The 16,844-nt window shown below is 52.5% G+C and overlaps 1 protein-coding gene across 1 annotated transcript in view; it reads right to left on the bottom strand.

Annotated features, from left to right (window-relative positions):
- Positions 1–1,302: 1,302 nt before the first annotated feature.
- LOC102260224 (solute carrier family 22 member 3) overlaps positions 1,303–16,844 on the bottom strand; it is a 66,104-nt gene continuing 50,562 nt past the window's right edge. Inside the window, exons 6-11 of the mRNA XM_014546942.1 lie at positions 15,256–15,353; positions 14,926–15,140; positions 9,563–9,671; positions 8,720–8,832; positions 6,806–6,905; positions 1,303–2,445 (exon numbers count right to left, since the gene is read on the bottom strand). Of these exons, the coding sequence (XP_014402428.1) occupies positions 2,385–2,445; positions 6,806–6,905; positions 8,720–8,832; positions 9,563–9,671; positions 14,926–15,140; positions 15,256–15,353 (696 nt within the window). The 3' untranslated portion in view covers positions 1,303–2,384. The remainder of the gene's footprint in view (positions 2,446–6,805; positions 6,906–8,719; positions 8,833–9,562; positions 9,672–14,925; positions 15,141–15,255; positions 15,354–16,844) is intronic.

Genomic DNA, 16,844 nt, shown 5'->3' with positions numbered 1-16,844 from the left:
CCCTCGGCGCCCCACCGCCACCTCGGCTCGCTTCAGCGTCACTGCGGAGAAGCTGGACTCTGGAACGACATCGCGGTGGCATTTGCTGAAAATAAACTCAGTACTTACTTGGATTTGGTTTTTTGGGTTTTCACTGTCTTCACGTTCTTTGTTCATCCCACCAATTTTGAATAGCGTGGCACTAACAGACAAGTGATCTCGCTCCCTCCCATAAGGAAGAGTTCCATGTAGGAGGGGAGCCTGTGGGATCCTAGAGAAGTCCTCCTAAGTCACCCCGATTTTACCTTGTCGGCGAAAGACAGCTTGGCGCGCGTCTTCCACGTCTTCCTTTCTGGCCCGGAGATGCCCGTTTTCGAACTCTGTCCTTGGCGGTGAACTCTGCTACGAGAGCCCGACCTCAGCCCAGCTCTGGGCGCCGTGGGTAGAGGTGTGTGTCGTGAAGTTAACGGGCAGCGGAAGGAGACACCGACCAGCGAGGAGTCTGCCTGTCCTGGGTCACCTGTGAGTTAGGGAGGTGCCCAGGCCAGTACCAGGAACAACAAGCATGTATGGAGGCGGCTCACTGATTTCCATCACTGCCTGGCTCCTCGGTGGGCGCACACGCGGTCACAGGGGAATAGTTTCACGGGCCACAGCTCAAAGGGAAGAGAAGGGGCAGCCCTGGCCCGTGTGGCTCCATTGGCTGGAGCATCATCCCATACACGGAAAGGTTGTGGGTTCGATTGCCAGTCAGGGCACATTCCTAGGTTTCAGGTTCAATTCCTGGTCAGGGCATGTGCAGAAGGCAACCAATTCATGTTCTCTCTCGCGTTGATATTTCTCTCTCTCTCTCTCTCTCTCTCTCTCTCTGTCTCCCCCTTTTCCTCCCTCTAAAATCAATAAGCAAATCCTCAGGTGAGGACCAAAATAAATAAATAAATGAAAGAAAATAAAACAAAAGGAAGCGAAAGGCAAACATTGATTTTTCTTGACAATTTAAAATATTTTATTGTTATCAGAACCAAAGTATCAACTCAAAGTACAATTCAAAGGTGACGGTGCCCATGAGCAATAGCCACCGCAGCAGGGAAATGCGATAAGGCAGGCAAAGGGGTGAGTGCGCGGGCGTCCCGGGAGACGGACACTCCAGCCACTCTGAGGGGCCCTCGGGCTCAGGGAGCTTCTGGTGAGATCAGCACACCCGCACACACCGCGCACACATCCGCACACAGCGCGCACACACCCCGCACTCCGCCTGGTACACACACCGTGCACTCCGCCCTGTGTGCACACACACCGCGCACACACTGTGCACACACCGTGCACACACCGTGCACACACCGCACACACACCAGCACACACCACGCACACACCGCGCACTCTGCCCGGTGCACAGAGGCGCCGTCTTCCCTTCCCTCTGGTGCCACGCGCCTGCCCACACAGAAGAACTCGTCAAAAAGTCCTGCAGAAAGGTAGATGCCGGCTCTGAAAACGCACCAGATGCGCATGTAAAGCAGGTCAGGAAAAGCTGGCAGGTTTGTAGTCAACTCATTTCAAAAGTCGCGGTAACAAAAGAGGAAGATCCAATCCCTGTTAGTAGCTCTAACGTGCTTGTCCCGTCCCTGCGAATTCTTCCGAGCACGGAGATCACTGACCCGTCCTTTCCGTTAAAATGTGAGCTACTTCCCAAAACGAGTGCAACGTGTCCAGACGGAACGAGAACTGTCCACGTGTCTCACTCCTGACCGTGGGCACCGCCGCAGACCTGACCTCACAGATATAAGATAAACAGCCCTTTGTGGTTCCAACCTTACGACCCAGGACACCCTAACCCACGGGTTTGGTTCAGTCACGGACACATGGCTCTAATGTCAAGTCATCGCAGGACCAGCCAGATGTCATAGGAAAGAGCCGGGTCACCAGGCCTCACAGATTCGTGCTGATCTGTGGGGCGAGACCCAAGCAACCCCAGCGGGGCTCGCAGATCCAGGCGAGGAGAGAAAGCGCAGGCTCCGTCCGGATGTCCCGTGTCTTCATTGCAGAGTCCCCGGATCGTCATCCTCCCAGGAACCCTCAGGACACACGTTCCTGAGCCTCGGTTCCTGATGACCCGAGTTCTGTCCACATTCCCCAGGTCCCTGGTTGCTCACCCCGTTCCCGATGGAGCCACGGTGAGCACTGGGCGGGGCTTCTTGTCCCTGTCACCCACGGGTCAGAGACGTGTCCAGCATCAGGACAAACCTCCTCCAGCATCACGGTACGATGCTCGGGGTCGGGTGCATGTCTTTGTAAAGAGTTAAAAGCAGCTGGGCTGCCCGGCGCAACGGGCTGACACGGGCACCGGTGTCTGCGGGGCACGTCGCTCCGGCCTCAGCCTGCGCCGCTCCATGGTCTCGGCAGGCGCCTCACAGGGGAGCACCGGGAACCGGGGCCTTCTGCTTCCTGCCACACTTGTAGGAGGGCGGGCTGACAAACAAAGGAGAGAAGAGAGAGGCTTTACCAAAGGCTGAACGGCTAGCAGCAGGAAGCCTGCTGGGACTCGCTCAGCATCCTGGCTGGTTTCACACACACACACACACACACACCTGTGCACACACACACACACACACACACACATGGCTTCTCCTGAACACCCTGCTCAGAGCAACGGAGGCCCCTCTCTAGGCCTCGTCCCGCCTGCCTCCAGACCCTCGAACGGCACGTGCATCCTTCATGCATGTCCAGGAGTGACGCGTGGTTTGGGAAGGAGCTGATATGTGAGCAAAAGAGCAGCGTGAATGGCCTGAGGCTTCCCTCCTGTTAGAAGGGAAATGCCATCAGGTCTCAGTAAGTCGGTGCGAAGTGGTTGTTTTCCAGAGTAAACAGCTGTGGAACGCAGTGACAGTGCCTCCCTTATGAAACTGCAAGTCACACTTTGACGACATTTTTTTCAAGGGGAGAGACAAGGCACCCTATCTAATAAAGGGGAATATGCTAATTGACCCTCACACCATCGCAAAGATGGCGGCACCTACAGCCAATAAGGAGGGAATCTGTTAATTGACTGCCCTGCCCTCAAAGATGGTGGTGCCCAGTCCCCTCAGTCCCTCTGAGGCGGCAGGCGCACGGCAAGGCTGGGCCCACCCCCAGGTGGGCCTGGCTGCTCCGTGTGCCTGCCTCCAGAGACCCCTAGTCCCCTCAGCCCCCCAGCCCCCCAGGGCCGGCCTGAGGCGCAGGTAACCAGACAGTGGCAGCAGCAGAGGTGTGATGGGGCGTCACCTTCCCCTGATCACCAGGTCGCCTCCTGCCTCGAGGGCTCCTGGACTGTGAGAGGGGGAAGGCCAGGCTGAGGGACCCCCCTCCAGTGCATGAATTTTCATGCACCGGACCTCTAGTAATTAATAATTTATCAAAATTTTTGTTATGAAAAGTTACAAACATAGAAACAATGTATGTGAGTTGAATTCCTGTTGTTCCATTTCTTCCCGTTCCTCTAGTGCTTGGAGGCTCATTTTCCCGGCACCCCACCCCGATGCCCTGTGCTCCCCGGAACCCCGCTTCTCCCGCTGAGGTAAGGACTAACTGGGAGGCGAGTCCTGACCCCAAATGCCCACGTCCTCTGCTTTACCCTGAGGAGTTTGAGAATCTGATCCCTGATGGGCGAGTCTTGAGGTCAGGAAATCGCCTACCAAGTTAGTCATTAGAATGAAGCCACTGGGAGAGGTGGAACTTCGGGGAGCAGAGGGCATCAGGATGGGGTGCAGGAAAAACGAGCATCCAGACACTATAGGAACAGGAAGAACTGGAGCAGAAAAAGGAGCAGAATCAACCAGAAGAATGCTGTGCCCTTGGATCACTGGCACCGAGGGGTCATGGGGGAGGAACTGCACCCAGACTGGGTGGGGGTCCAGGAGCCCCCACATGCAGCCCATGCCCCCAGCAGCCAGCACTAACTCCTGCCTCTGACCCTGGGATCCAGCTGGGGTGCTCTCCTGGGTACCCCAGCCCAGCAGCCCTTCAGGCACATCAGCCCATGAGAGCTACCCCTCACGTCTGAGCTTCTCATTGTAAGACAGTCCTAGCTCCGTCCCCACCGTGTCCCCTCATGGAAGCTTCCTGAATATTCTCCTTCCCCCCGATCTGCTAGCACTGCTGCGACTGGGGGACAGGACTCGGCACCCCCGACCCTGACCTGGCCCCGTACCCCGGTGGGAACCAAGAAATGGTCCGTGATGACAGAATTAGCAGAACTGTGTTTCTACTTCCTGTTGAAGCAAGACCTTCCCATGCGTGTGTGACGCTCCGGAGGGCTTCCCCCGGTTTTCACACCTTTTAAGTTTCTCTTCCTAATTTTCCTTTACGACATGGCAGGGCTTGAGGGGACTCTGCCCCCGCCCCCAAACTCCACCCTGTAGCATCGTCCCAGGTGACACGCAAGCAGAGCGGTGGGTGAGGAATAAGCCAGTGCCCGTCACTCCCAGACGAGCGTGAGCCTCTGTTTGGGCTACTTCAGGGGACAAGCGCGACAGCCCTCTGATCGGCCAGTCCGTCGGCAGTCAGCCCCGTGGACGGGGCTCGGGCCGCGGTGCGGGAAGCCTTTCTTAGGCTCTGGGAAGGTCAAGCAACCTGAGTTTTCAAAACAGCACCCAGAAACCGGACGAAAGCCCGGCCGGGGGGCTCAGTGGTTAAGCGTCGGCCTATGAACCAGGAGGTCACAGTTAGATGCCTGGTCGGGGCACATGCCCGGGGTGCGGGCTTGATCTCCAGTAGGAGGTGAGCAGGAGGCAGCCAGCCAATGATTCTCTCTCATCATCTCTCTCTTTCCTACTCCCTTCCTCTCTGAAATCAATAAAAATATATTTTTTTTTAAAAAAGAAGAAGAAACAGGACAATGAAATCACCGCACACGTTTCCCGGGTCCTAGTGAAGTTCTCTTGAGACCCGTAGCAGTGGGTGGCTACCTCGGGGGAGGGGGAAGACCTCATTAAAAGAGAGTGTAAAGGGATACATTCCAGTTCTACCATGGGGATCCCCGCTATTTAAAATTCATAATGAAGGAGGATACAGCATGAAATAATAAAGCTGCACAGAACAGCGGGCGCCCCTGAGCCGCGGAGAGCACCACCCAGTCCCGGCCCCCAGAACCCTCTCTGAGCATCGCTGCCTAGTCCACAGGAAAGTGAGGGTGGTTTTGCCCGAATCGTCGGGTTTTAAATAAAATGACACACGTGAAACCATCGTTCGCATCGGCACCTAAAAATGGGCACCTACTCTCTTCCCAACATACAAGTGGAAAAAAAATCCCCTGAGGTGACTAACATTTCAGTGTTTTGTTAAATATTTTTGATACATTTGTTTAAAATTTAGAGACCCAAACCCCTAATTTCCAGGTCATTCTTTAGAAAAAGAGTGATTTTTATTTATGAAAATAGCTATTAAGTTACTTTTAAAAATTACACAGGTAATACAAGACAACGCGTTGTAATTTATTTTTTTTATCCAACAATACGGAAGTCTATAGAGTATAAGAGGAATGTCTTCCCTCCTGCATCCCTCTTCCCAGCCTGTCTCTATCTCCACAGGGTATATAATATTATTTTAGATATTTTCCTACACCCTGTCATAGTCATAACCTCCCTTTCTTTTTATTCTGAAAGATTTCAAACAGAGAAAGTTAAATTTGTGTAATGCAGTGGTTCTCAACCTTCCTAATGCCGTGACCCTTTAATACAGTTCCTCATGTTGTGGTGACCCCCAACCATAAAATTATTTTCATTGCTACTTCATAACTGTAATTTTGCTACTGTTATGAATCGTAATGTAAATATCTGATATGCAGGATGTATTTAGGCGACCCCTGTGAAAGGGTCATTTGACCCCCAAAGGGGTCGCGACCCACAGGTTGAGAACCGCTGGTAATGTGAATTTTTGTTAGTATAACATAAATATATTTCACATTGATAGATGGGGTGGATAACAACTCTCCCTATACACCATTTAGACGTACTTCTCCAAAACTAAATTGTTCTCTCTCATTCCCTTATTTTTTTAAATTTTTATTTATTTTTATTTGTCAACCACACTTTACATTCAATGTTATTTTGTATTAGTTTTAGATGTTCAGCATAATGGTTAGATAACCATATACCGATATTTCTAGTGTTTCCCCTGATATTTCTAGTACCCCTACTTCTATCTGTCCACCTGTCTTTATCATCAATCATCTATCTATTATCTGTCTACCTATTATCTACCTATCAATCATCTATCTATCACCTATCTACCTATCAATGATCTATCTATCTATCTATCTATCATCTCTATCATCTATCTTCCCACCACGGTACAGACAGAAATTTCTATTGGTTTTATCTTTAATAAACACTCTAACACATTGTTTGGTGACTTTTCATTTTGTAGTCAGTCTTGAAAATCTCCCCAAGCCATTGCATGTAGATCTACCTTAATCCTTTTAATCTCTGTCTAGTAACCCATACTGTGAAGATATTATTTTTATAGCCATTTGTCTACTGTTGCACAGTTATGTTATTTCTACTTTGTCAAATCATCACTCCCTCTCCTTTAGATTGCTTCTGAATTTTAACACCTTCCTTGGAAATATCTCCCTCTTCATAGCCACCTTTTAAAAAGAATATATATTCTTCCAAAGCTGGGTTGTTTGTTGTTTTTTTTTTACATTTACCTTTGACTACTTTTCACTTTTGCTTAGGCTGTGAGGCAGGGATTATGTTATTTTTCCCCCGGGTACTCAGTTGTCTCAGTACCTCCTTCCCCTGGTGGCCTGAACGCCGCTGTGACTGAGGAGGCGCTGAATGCCATACGATACCTGCCCAGCTTCTCGACGTCGTCCACCGTCTCCGGCAAGGCGATGCCCTTGGTCTCAGGCAGAAGCATCACGAGGCCGCCACACACGGAGGCCAGGACACCTGTGGGCAGGGAAAGGCGTCACCACCAGGTCGCACACCGACCCCGTGCCCCTCGGCGTGGCCACGGGGAAGCAGCGTGCTCACCGCCTCCACTGGCCCCGGTTGCGCCCCCGGTGACCCTCACCAGCTCTGCAGCTCTCCTCTGCCACGATTTCCTTACCCCCCGCCCGTGCAGTCCCCGCGCCCCTGTGCTCCTGGTGGGCATTCGTTCACTCACCCACTGAACAGTTACTTATTGAGCACCTACTAAGTGCCAAGGCCTCAGAGAAGCCTCATCTGCTCCTTCCTGGGAAAACAGAAGCCAACAGAGAGGAGTCCCTCAGGTCCTGTTCCCGACACCAGAGCGTCACTGCTTCCTGTCCCCGCTTTCCTCCTCCCGCCAGGGGCCACTACAGGCCTGTCCCCTCGCCCCAGGCCCGTCTCCTGGCGTCTTTCCCAGGCCCCTCACTGTAGTGGTTAATCCTCCCCCAGCACCTTGCGCCCAGTGGCAGCAGCAGGAAACATATTCAAATCTTTCCTCGTTCAGGATCCTCCTGACAACCTCACATTATCCCCATGCACCAGCCTCCCTTGTTCGGATCTTCAGAGTTGAAGTTTCTGAAACACTATCCTCTCCTATTTTCTGCACATCTTATCCTTGCGGGGAGCTGGCGAATGCCAACCGGCTCCCCAGAAAAGAAAGCCCTGATTTATAGCGGCTGCCAATTTCCGCGGTGTAAATACTCCCCCACGGACAGTGCACACTACCGATGCCACCTCGCTGAATGAGGCACTCGGACGAGATGTGCAGTAGCACACGGCTCTATAGGGTTTCTACCACAAAGAGACAAAGACACAAGAGCCTCAGGAACACAGGAAATACCGTAAATGCAAATGAGTTAGGAGCCGATGAGGTGCACTTGTTGCCTGTCTTTTGTATATTGCAGACACTGTCATTATTAATCCTGCCTGTGTTTGACAGCTGGCTCTCCCTGCAAAGGCAGGGCCTGTGCTCCAGCGCCAGTGCCCGGCTCCCCAGCGCCCCCTGCAGGCCAGGCCACTCTCGTCCCCCTCTTTGCTCTTCCGTGCTGGCTACAGCCTCGACGCTGAGCTCGAGGACCAGATCCCATGAAATACTGGAAACGTTCCTCTCCTGATTTCACTGGCACCAAGTGGTTCGAGGCTGACTCCACAGTCCCTGACGCTGCGGGGGCTTCCTTTACTCAGCATGTGCCCGCAGGGACCCAGTCTTTTCAGGGTAATTGAAACTGTTGGGCAAAAGGAAGGGGAGGTGGAGGAAAGCTGGGTGAGGATCCTTTCTTGCTGGGGGGCGGGGGGGAGAGGTCCCAGAGAACAGGCGGAACAGCACTGGAGAAGCCCTGGGGTGAATTACCCCAGGTACCCCCCAGTCTGTGATTCTGTCCCCTCAGGGTTCTATGGAGATTGGGGGCAGGAAGGAGGCCGTGATCTTGGGGGCCATCAGAGAGTTCATGTTAGATGCGCGAGGGACCTGGGTCCTCCGCTCTTTCAGCATCGCATGCTCAGTATCCGAGCAAATGAAGTCCGATAGTGACAGGTACAGAACATTTAATAATGTAATTGGTTTGGGGCTTCTTTGAAACACACCGTGGGTCCAATTTGGTCTCATGAAAATGATTGGTCTTTAGTTATTCCCAAGACCATAAAAGAGTTTTTACTGTATTTGATTTTAACTTAGAACCTAAACAAGAAAGAGTTGCAGATGGGCTCCCCAAACCGCAACGGTCGGTCGTCCTAAAAATGTCAAGTGCCCGTCATTGCAGACAGCCCGCCAGCGCCGACGGGCGGCGTCTCACCGAAGATGATGAGCGGCAGCTCCAGCCAGAGGGCGGCCAGGCGGAAGAGCAGGAAGGGCGCGATGATGCCTCCGAAGTCGCACAGCCCGGAGCAGAGCGACACGCCGAAGTTCCTGCGGGTAAAGCAGTTTCACATGAAAAACGCTGAGCTAAACTCAAGAGGAGCAAAATAGTCAGACAGATACGTAGCTAAGAAATTGTAACAGGATTTTGCTTTTCTACGGCTCTGAACTTTGAAAACGACTGCTCTCTACACTCCAGGCAAACCCTTTCCATTCGGACCACTCCCCAGCTGGTGAGCACGGCATGGGGGGGGGGAGCCTTAGGGGCTGGGGGGCAGCATCCTCCGCCAGCAGCCCGCCCACCGCCTGCCACCCACTGGACAGCGAGCTGTGCCGGGCACATCCCTGGGGAAGGAGCCATCCGCACGAGCGCCTGCACACATGGCTTTTCCTCCCGCAGCCGCTGGCTGCTCCCGACACGAGACGTGGAATGGGGTCAGAAGGGAGGTGGCAGCCTTTAAACAGGTGAGGCTGGTGAAGGCAGAGTCAACCCCCATCTAAGCACGTGTGCTAACCAGGTTTTTCTGATTCCAGCCTAGTGCCTTTCCACGCAACCACGGCTGTGTGTGAAGATACGGGGGGAGAAATACTTCTATCACAAAACATGGATGAAGGCAATGCAGAAAGCAGCTCCAGCTCGGAGCAGGCCACCCTGATGGCTGAGGGAGGCCCACGTTCATACAGCATCGAGCTAAGGGAACTATTTCACGGCTTTTAAGTCGCTTCCAAGCACTTGGCCGCAGAGCGACTCAGGAGAAACCGTGACGCGTGCTGGGGTTACCGTAGCGTCGTCGGGTACAGCTCCGAGTTGACCAGGTAGACGATCTCGAAGGCCATGGTGATGCCCAGTCTCCCCAGGGTGGCCACTGTGGTCCTCAGCCAGGGTGTTCCTGGGGACACAGGGACGGGAGGCAGGGTGAGGGCCGGCTCTCGGGGCAGGTTTACAAACCATGGGAGGCATTCGCTTACTGTCCTCGCAGCCCTGAGCCTTTGCCAATTCTCGGCACAGGTGATCGACACCTTCTAGTGCTGTAGCCGAATTTCAACAGCGATCACCACCCCCAGGACGCGGGCTGCTCTTTCAGTGCCGCCTGCCTTTCTGGGAACACGGTGTGAGAGTCACTTGCTGAGCGGCCACTACGCTGAGAACGAGGCTCCGAGTGGCGTCTGCCTGGGAGGACCCCGCACACGGCCTCTGGTCCGGAGGCGGCCCTCACGTGCGCCTGGAAAACCAGCTGCGCCCTTTTCTGCTCAGACCCCTCGGCGATGACAACAGGCCGGTGACCCCGCACCAGATGCCCTTGGTTCCGGGAGACCAGCGAGGCCTCAAGGGCTGGGCTGGGTCTTGGGAAAGGTCTACGCTCGCCGCGCCGCACCGGGTCCCTGGGTTTGTCACCCACTGTCTTCCTCATCCCCAGTCTCCCTCCTTTCCCCAAGAAATTATCCAGAGGAGCCAGATTCCCAAGTACTAGGTTCGTTCACTGACAAACACAGCACACGATTCTAGCTGGTTTGGCTCAGTGGATAGGGCGTCCGCCCGTAGACTGAAGGGTCCTGGGTTCGCTTCTGGTCAGGGGCACATGCTGGGGTTGCGGGCTCGATCCACAGTAGGGGACGTGCAGGAGGCAGCCGATCAATGATTCCCTCTCATCATTGATGTTTCTATCTCTCCCTCTCCCTTCTTTTCTGAAATCAATAAAAACATATTTTTTTAAAAAAGCTAACCCCACTAAATAAAGCAGCTGTCTAGAGGGCACGCAGAGGAAAGGATGGCCAGGAGCCCAGGCAATGGCTGGGAGGCCCGGGTACACGGGGTGTAGATGGCGCCTGGCCGGGCGGCCGGGTGCACTGGGTGCTTCCCCGGGTGGGCGTCATCTGGAGCTCTCGCACCGAGGCCCTCAGCGTCCTGTGCTGTGCTGGCCGCTCTGCTCCGGCCAGAGCAGCTGGGAACATGCGTTTTATTCAGGCTCTGCTTTTTCACGGGAGCCCGGGGGCCTGGGAAGGGCATTCCGCCCCTTCCCTCACTGAGCGGGTGGGGCGCTGGCAGGTCCCGGGAACGGAATGTGGGAGCCGCTGCCCAGACTCCCTGGGCTCCCGCCCGGCCGGGCAGCCACCCACTGCTCTCGGGCTGCGAAGAAGAATGTGCCCACGGACGTGGAAATAACCTGATTATCCGAGTTAGGCTCTTAACTATAGGCGTTTTCTACTGAATCAAGATCGCGCTATAAATGAGTCCCATTGACAACTTCAATGCAAATTAGGTTTACAACTGAGGCTAGGACAGTTTGCTGGAAAGATTCAGACAACATCAAATTAAAGTGCGTGCATGCATGCACATGCACACATGCACACACACACACACACAAACACACACACCATGAAAAACATCTAGTCAGTTCAGAAAATCATTCAGAAAACGCTGTAAAGTTGACGCCCTTGAGGAGACATGGTTGACCTTAATCTGAAAGACCCTCAACTCATTCCAAGCGCAGAGGCCAGCATTTATCGGCCACTACACAGGGACGGAGATGTTGTCGAAATGCGTTACGGAAGTCCCAGAGGCACTGCGCTGTTTGTCAACTAAAGAATAAAATGAAAACAATGTACTAGGAAGTGTAATTGGTGTGTGAATATTATACAACTCTCATGATCATCCCAGCAATGTGCTAAGCTCATGGTAAAGTGGCTATAGATATCTTTTGATAACAATGACCAAAGAACCACAAGACAATTTAAAAATGAGCACTGAAGCAGAAACTACCTTCCATAGAGTCAGGGGAACCCAGAGAAAGGGTCCCTCTGGATGTGGATTTATTTGGTCAAACTTCTAGAGATTACTGGGAATAATCAATTTTTGAACCAAAAAAAGAAAAAAGCAGCAGGATTTTAAATAAACACAATTTTGCATCTCCTCTGAATGTACCATCTGTGCTGAGTTTTGAAATAAAATGTAGTGAAAATGGATTTATTTGGTCAAACTTCTAGAGATTACTGGGAATAATCAATTTTTGAACCAAAGAAAAAGCAGCAGGATTTTAAATAAACAGAATTTTGCATCGCCTCTGAATGTACCAGAGTTTTGAAATAAAATGTAGTGAAAATCCCTAATATGTGAATTAAGATATATGAGCCTACTTTTCACTTAAAGAGAAACAAAAGTAAAAGACAGACTTGAAGTGCTGGGTTTGCGGCCATCCCAAATAAACTCAAATGGAAGAGATGAGGGCGGACAGAGAACGCTCTTTATTTTTCAGAAATTTGGGCCTAAAGCAGCAAGACTCAGAGGAGACACGTACAGCCAGAAAGACTAGTTCTTTGCCCAGTTTCATGCTGCGGACCCTGACTGGTGTGCGCAGTGGAGGGAAAGCCGGCGGAGCTGTTCTCTGTGGGATCCTCTTAGCGCTGGTTCCCCTCAAAGGCCGGCCAGCATCTCCCGGGGCTGCCATCCTGCTGGTGACTCGAGAGTGACCGAGGGACAGTCCTTCTAAGGCAGCGGTTCTCAACCTGTGGGTCGCGACCCCTTTGGCGGTCGAACGACCCTTTCACAGGGGTCGCCTAAGACCATCCTGCATATCAGATTACATGACGAACAGTAGCAACATTACAGTTATGAAGTAGCAACGAAAATACTTTTATGGTTGGGTCACAACATGAGGAACTGTATTTAAAGGGCCAGAGAACCACTATTCTAAGGGAATGGAAAAGCCCCGTCACCAAGTCCAACAGCTCTGTGCGTGGACATGGGGACCGTCCCCTCCTGGGAGGAAGGCGAGTACCTGGTGCTCACGTGGAGCATTAGGGACCTGAAACTTATTCTTGTCCATCCTGACCAGCGTGTGACCACAAAACAGCCGGATCTGCGGAACGTGGACATAAAATGTCTCAAATAGCAGCCGTTAGTTTTCGACATTGCTAAGAGCACCTCTAACGCTTAAAATGGAAAGTTATATCTCCACACTAACACAGATCAGACTGAACAAACAGGACTCCTTGTCTCACAGTTTCCCATAGAGGAACGTGTGCTCTACACAATGGCTGAGCCCGCCCCCTGGTGACGTGGGCGCTGGTTTGGACTCGTCCTCGCCTGCTCTCTGGGTCGTCTGTGCTGAGTGCTGTGCATGGAAACCATCCCAGGCAGCCCCGGGCCGGGGAGTTCTTCCCGGGCAAAGTGTGCATCATGGGCTGATGGGCCTCACTCCATCCATCCTCCTCCCTAACTTCACGCGCAGCGAATACTTAATTCTGATTCCGTGGGCGATGGGAATGGCAGGCTCGCCTTAGAGAACTCCATTCTTAAATTAAACCCAAAACCCTGCAGGGCCAAACTCAAAACGGAATGAAAGGAGGAGTTTCCAACATTCCCGATCCGTCCCCTTCCACGCCACCTGCACTTGCCCCCCGAGGCCAGGAACTACGTCTATCTGGTTCCCGGTTCTCCTTTAGCGACGACAATGGATACTAAATAGACACGTATTGGCCGATAGCTCATAAAGATGCCCACCTCTTAGAAAGAGGCCCAACTCAATGTAGTGGGGTGAATAGTGTCCCCCGAAATTCCTGTCTGCCCCAAACCTCAGAATGGGACCTTGTTTGGAAACAGGGTCTTTGCAGATGTAACAGTTAAGACAGAGACACCGAGAGAAGGCCGTGTGAAGATGGAGGCAGAGACGGGCCGATGGAGAGAGGCTCCCTGGGAACTTCCAGAATGGACCGCCTGCAGCACCGGAGCTGGAGGTGGTGGGAGGGCCCTCACCGGGAGCCTCGGGAGCCTGGCCCCGCCCCTCCGTCCAGGCTCCAGGACATGAGAACCCATGTCTGCTGTTTCAAGCCGCCTGGGTTGTGGGAGTTACTGCAACCCTGGGAACTCATGCGCTCAGGGAGGACGAGGGAAATGCGCCAGGCACTCCTGTGGATCGCCAGCCAGCCCAGTACGACGCAGGGCTTCACGTCTCTTCGTCCTTCTGTTCTGAACGAGGCGGCTCTGTAACTGTACTTACGTAGTGCCTATCTGATGCGTGGGGACTTCGTGCACCTCCACGCAATTACTAACCTCCTCGGTATTGTCCAGTCTCTCCCGGTCCTCAGGGACACGAAGGACAGCCCGAGAGTCCAGCTCTGTCACCCACACCCGCACCCCCAAACACAGACGTGATAGGCTTGCTCTTACTTCAACACTCCCTAGCAGTGATGGCGAACCTTTTGAGCTCGGCGTGTCAGCATTTTGAAAAACCCTAACTTAACTCTGGTGCCGTGTCACATACAGAAATTGTTTGATATTTGCAACCATAGTAAAACAAAGACTTACATTTTTGATATTTATTTTATATATTTAAATGCCATTTAACAAAGAAAAATCAACCAAAAAAATGAGTTCGCGTGTCACCTCTGACACGTGTGTCATAGGTTTGCCATCACTGCCCTAGAGAGTGGCGGCTCCTCTGTCCAGCGCCTGCGGGCTCCAGGGCAGAGGTCACCTGGGCAGGGTCACCTGGGCGTGTGGAGACACCTGCAACCTCCATACCCGTCATCAACTCCCGGAATGTTTAACCCTGAACCGTCTCTGAGGTCACCTCTCCATCCAGGCCCGACTGCCACCCCCTTAATCAGTGCTCGCATCTCCCTCATGTCGTTGTCCAAACTGCTGCAGCTACAGGAGGCCACCCCTCTTCTCCCTCCTCCCCCCAGAGCCCACAGGACCAGACACAGGCTTGTCAGACAAAGGTGATCGAAGGTAAACTACAGCCCTGGCCGGTGTGCTTAGTGGTTAGAGCACCGGCCTTCACACCAAAGGGTCACAGGTTTGATTCCCAGTCAAGGACATCTGGTTGGGGTGTGTGTGGAAGGCAACCAATCAATGTGTCTCTCTCACATCAATGGCTCTCGCTCTCCCCGCTGCTCCCTCCCTCCCTTCTACTCTCTCTAAAAATCAACAAGAAAAATATCCTCAGGTGAGGATTAACCAAAAGAAAAAAAAAAAGTAACTGAGAAGAAAAAAGTGACTAAGTAGAAAATCAGTGACATCACTGAAGTGCACCCGGTACCAAGACTCCAATGCGGTGGACAAGAGCGTCTCTATTCCGGATGATTTCTGACTTAAGATTGTTTTCACGTCCTTGGCTGCCTAACGGACTTGGAGACACTTACCTTCTGGTAAGAACGCTGTGACCAGGCAGGCCACCCCGGCCAGGATGTTGCTGGCTGCGAAGGGGAGACGGCGTCCGAGACGCTCGATGGTCAGGAGGATGAGGAGGGCGGCCGGCAGCTCCACAACCCCGGAGATGAAGAAGTTCATGTAGAGGTTGCCGCCCACGATGCCCAGGCGCATGACCAGCCCTTGGTACACCAACGCGCTGGTGAACCTGCGGACATCGGGCGGCAGGGGAGAGAGCGAGTGAGGGCGACTCCCACCCGACGGAGGGAGGGGTGCGTGTGAATTTGACACAGGCTTTTGAACCCATCACAAGCCAAACTTACCAAGCAAACATAAGAATAAGGGTGCACTTCCTCATTTGGGGAGTTCTCACCAGATCTAAAAAGGACGGATTACTAACTTCCTCATCGGTGACGGTGATCTGCACAAGAGAAGCAGATTTCAGTGGCAACAGACAGCAAGACACCCCTGCATATCACAGACCTGTCAGTGACCAGGAGCACAGCTACCCACCGATGAGCTCCCGGGCTGACCGGGCCTGGCACTATTACATCCTAAACCCGAGGCCCTCTAGGTAAACTCACGGAGAGGACTCAGTGGTTGCTACGCTGAGAATCCAGTGTTAGCTGATATCAGCGGTGCTGTAAGCTAAGATGCTTTGAGCAAACAGGAGACAACAGTGGTGTTTGTGAGTCAAATACAGTGGTGCGTTTATTAACATTAATTGGAGAAAATGAGCATAAAAGTGGTCAAAGCAGGTGGGAACCAAACAAATGATTCTTCATCTATGAAAGCCTAAAACTTTATGTTGACAAATAAGATAGAGTAACGTCAAGTTCAAGGGTGAGCGTGGCACCACAGGTGCCATTTTGTTTCTGTCTGTCTAGCATCTTTCTAATCCAGAAAAATTCAGCTCATCCTTTATTTGGCCACCCAAGAAGTTGGTCTTTTCTTTAATCCAGTGAAACCAAGATTGCTGTTTGACTCCGATGAGTAAGGTGCGCTAAAAAAAAGCCCAACAGCAAAGCCTCCAGAACCGCAACTGCTTCCGAAGGAGCCTTTGCCCAACCCCTCCACGCCCCCGCCTCCCCCCAGTGACCCAGTTTCACATGTCCACGAGCTTGCAGATTCTGCAACCTCTGCTCTGAGCGCCCTTAGACCTCCCAGTCCCAATGTCCCCTCCACGGGGAGGCCTTTCCTAGCCTCAGGAAGGACCAATGACTCCAACCTGTGCCCCACTCACCAGACCTCTGACCTTGTACCTACCACCACATGCTCTGCAGGTCCAGGTCTCTCTCTCCCTCCATGAGCCCAGCGCCTGGTGTTCAACCATGTTTGGGTGATGACTGAGTGTTGAAACAACAGGACGAGTGCCCTGACCATGGCTGGACCCTACTGTTTGTTCAACTCAACTCCAGCTCTGGCCCAGATTGAGTGGAAATCAGGGCAAATTTCCCCCAAGTCTTTGAGCCCAAAGTCCCTCTACCAGCAGTCATGGGAATTTGAGTGAATTCACACTGAGAGTAAGTGGTCTGTTCTAAATATCATACTCAACGAATGGTCAACCAAAGGTTAATACCTCCTGCCTGTGCTCGCTCCAGGGAAAGGCAAACACACACAAAAGAAGCCCGCAAACAAATGCCTTCAGATCACGTTGCTTTCCCAAGTCTTTCCAAATGTTGTACTTGTCCTATACCAAGACACACTTTTCACATCTTAACATCTCTTAAGTTGGGACATGTCCTCAACTGAGCTGATAAGAAAGCAATGTGTTATCGTTTAAATAGCATGTTTTTTCTTATTTATATAACTAGAGGCCCCTGGGTGAGGTCCCTCGGACTGGCCTGCGGGATTGGGCCAAAACCGGCTCTCCAACATCCCCCAAGGGGTCCCGGATTGTGAGAGGGCACAG

Source organism: Myotis brandtii, unplaced genomic scaffold (genome assembly GCF_000412655.1).
Source record: "Myotis brandtii unplaced genomic scaffold, ASM41265v1 scaffold458, whole genome shotgun sequence".
NCBI classification, from domain to species: Eukaryota; Metazoa; Chordata; class Mammalia; order Chiroptera; family Vespertilionidae; genus Myotis; species Myotis brandtii.
The sequence above is the reverse complement of the archived record's forward strand: the minus strand, read 5'-3'. Positions and strand labels throughout refer to the sequence as shown.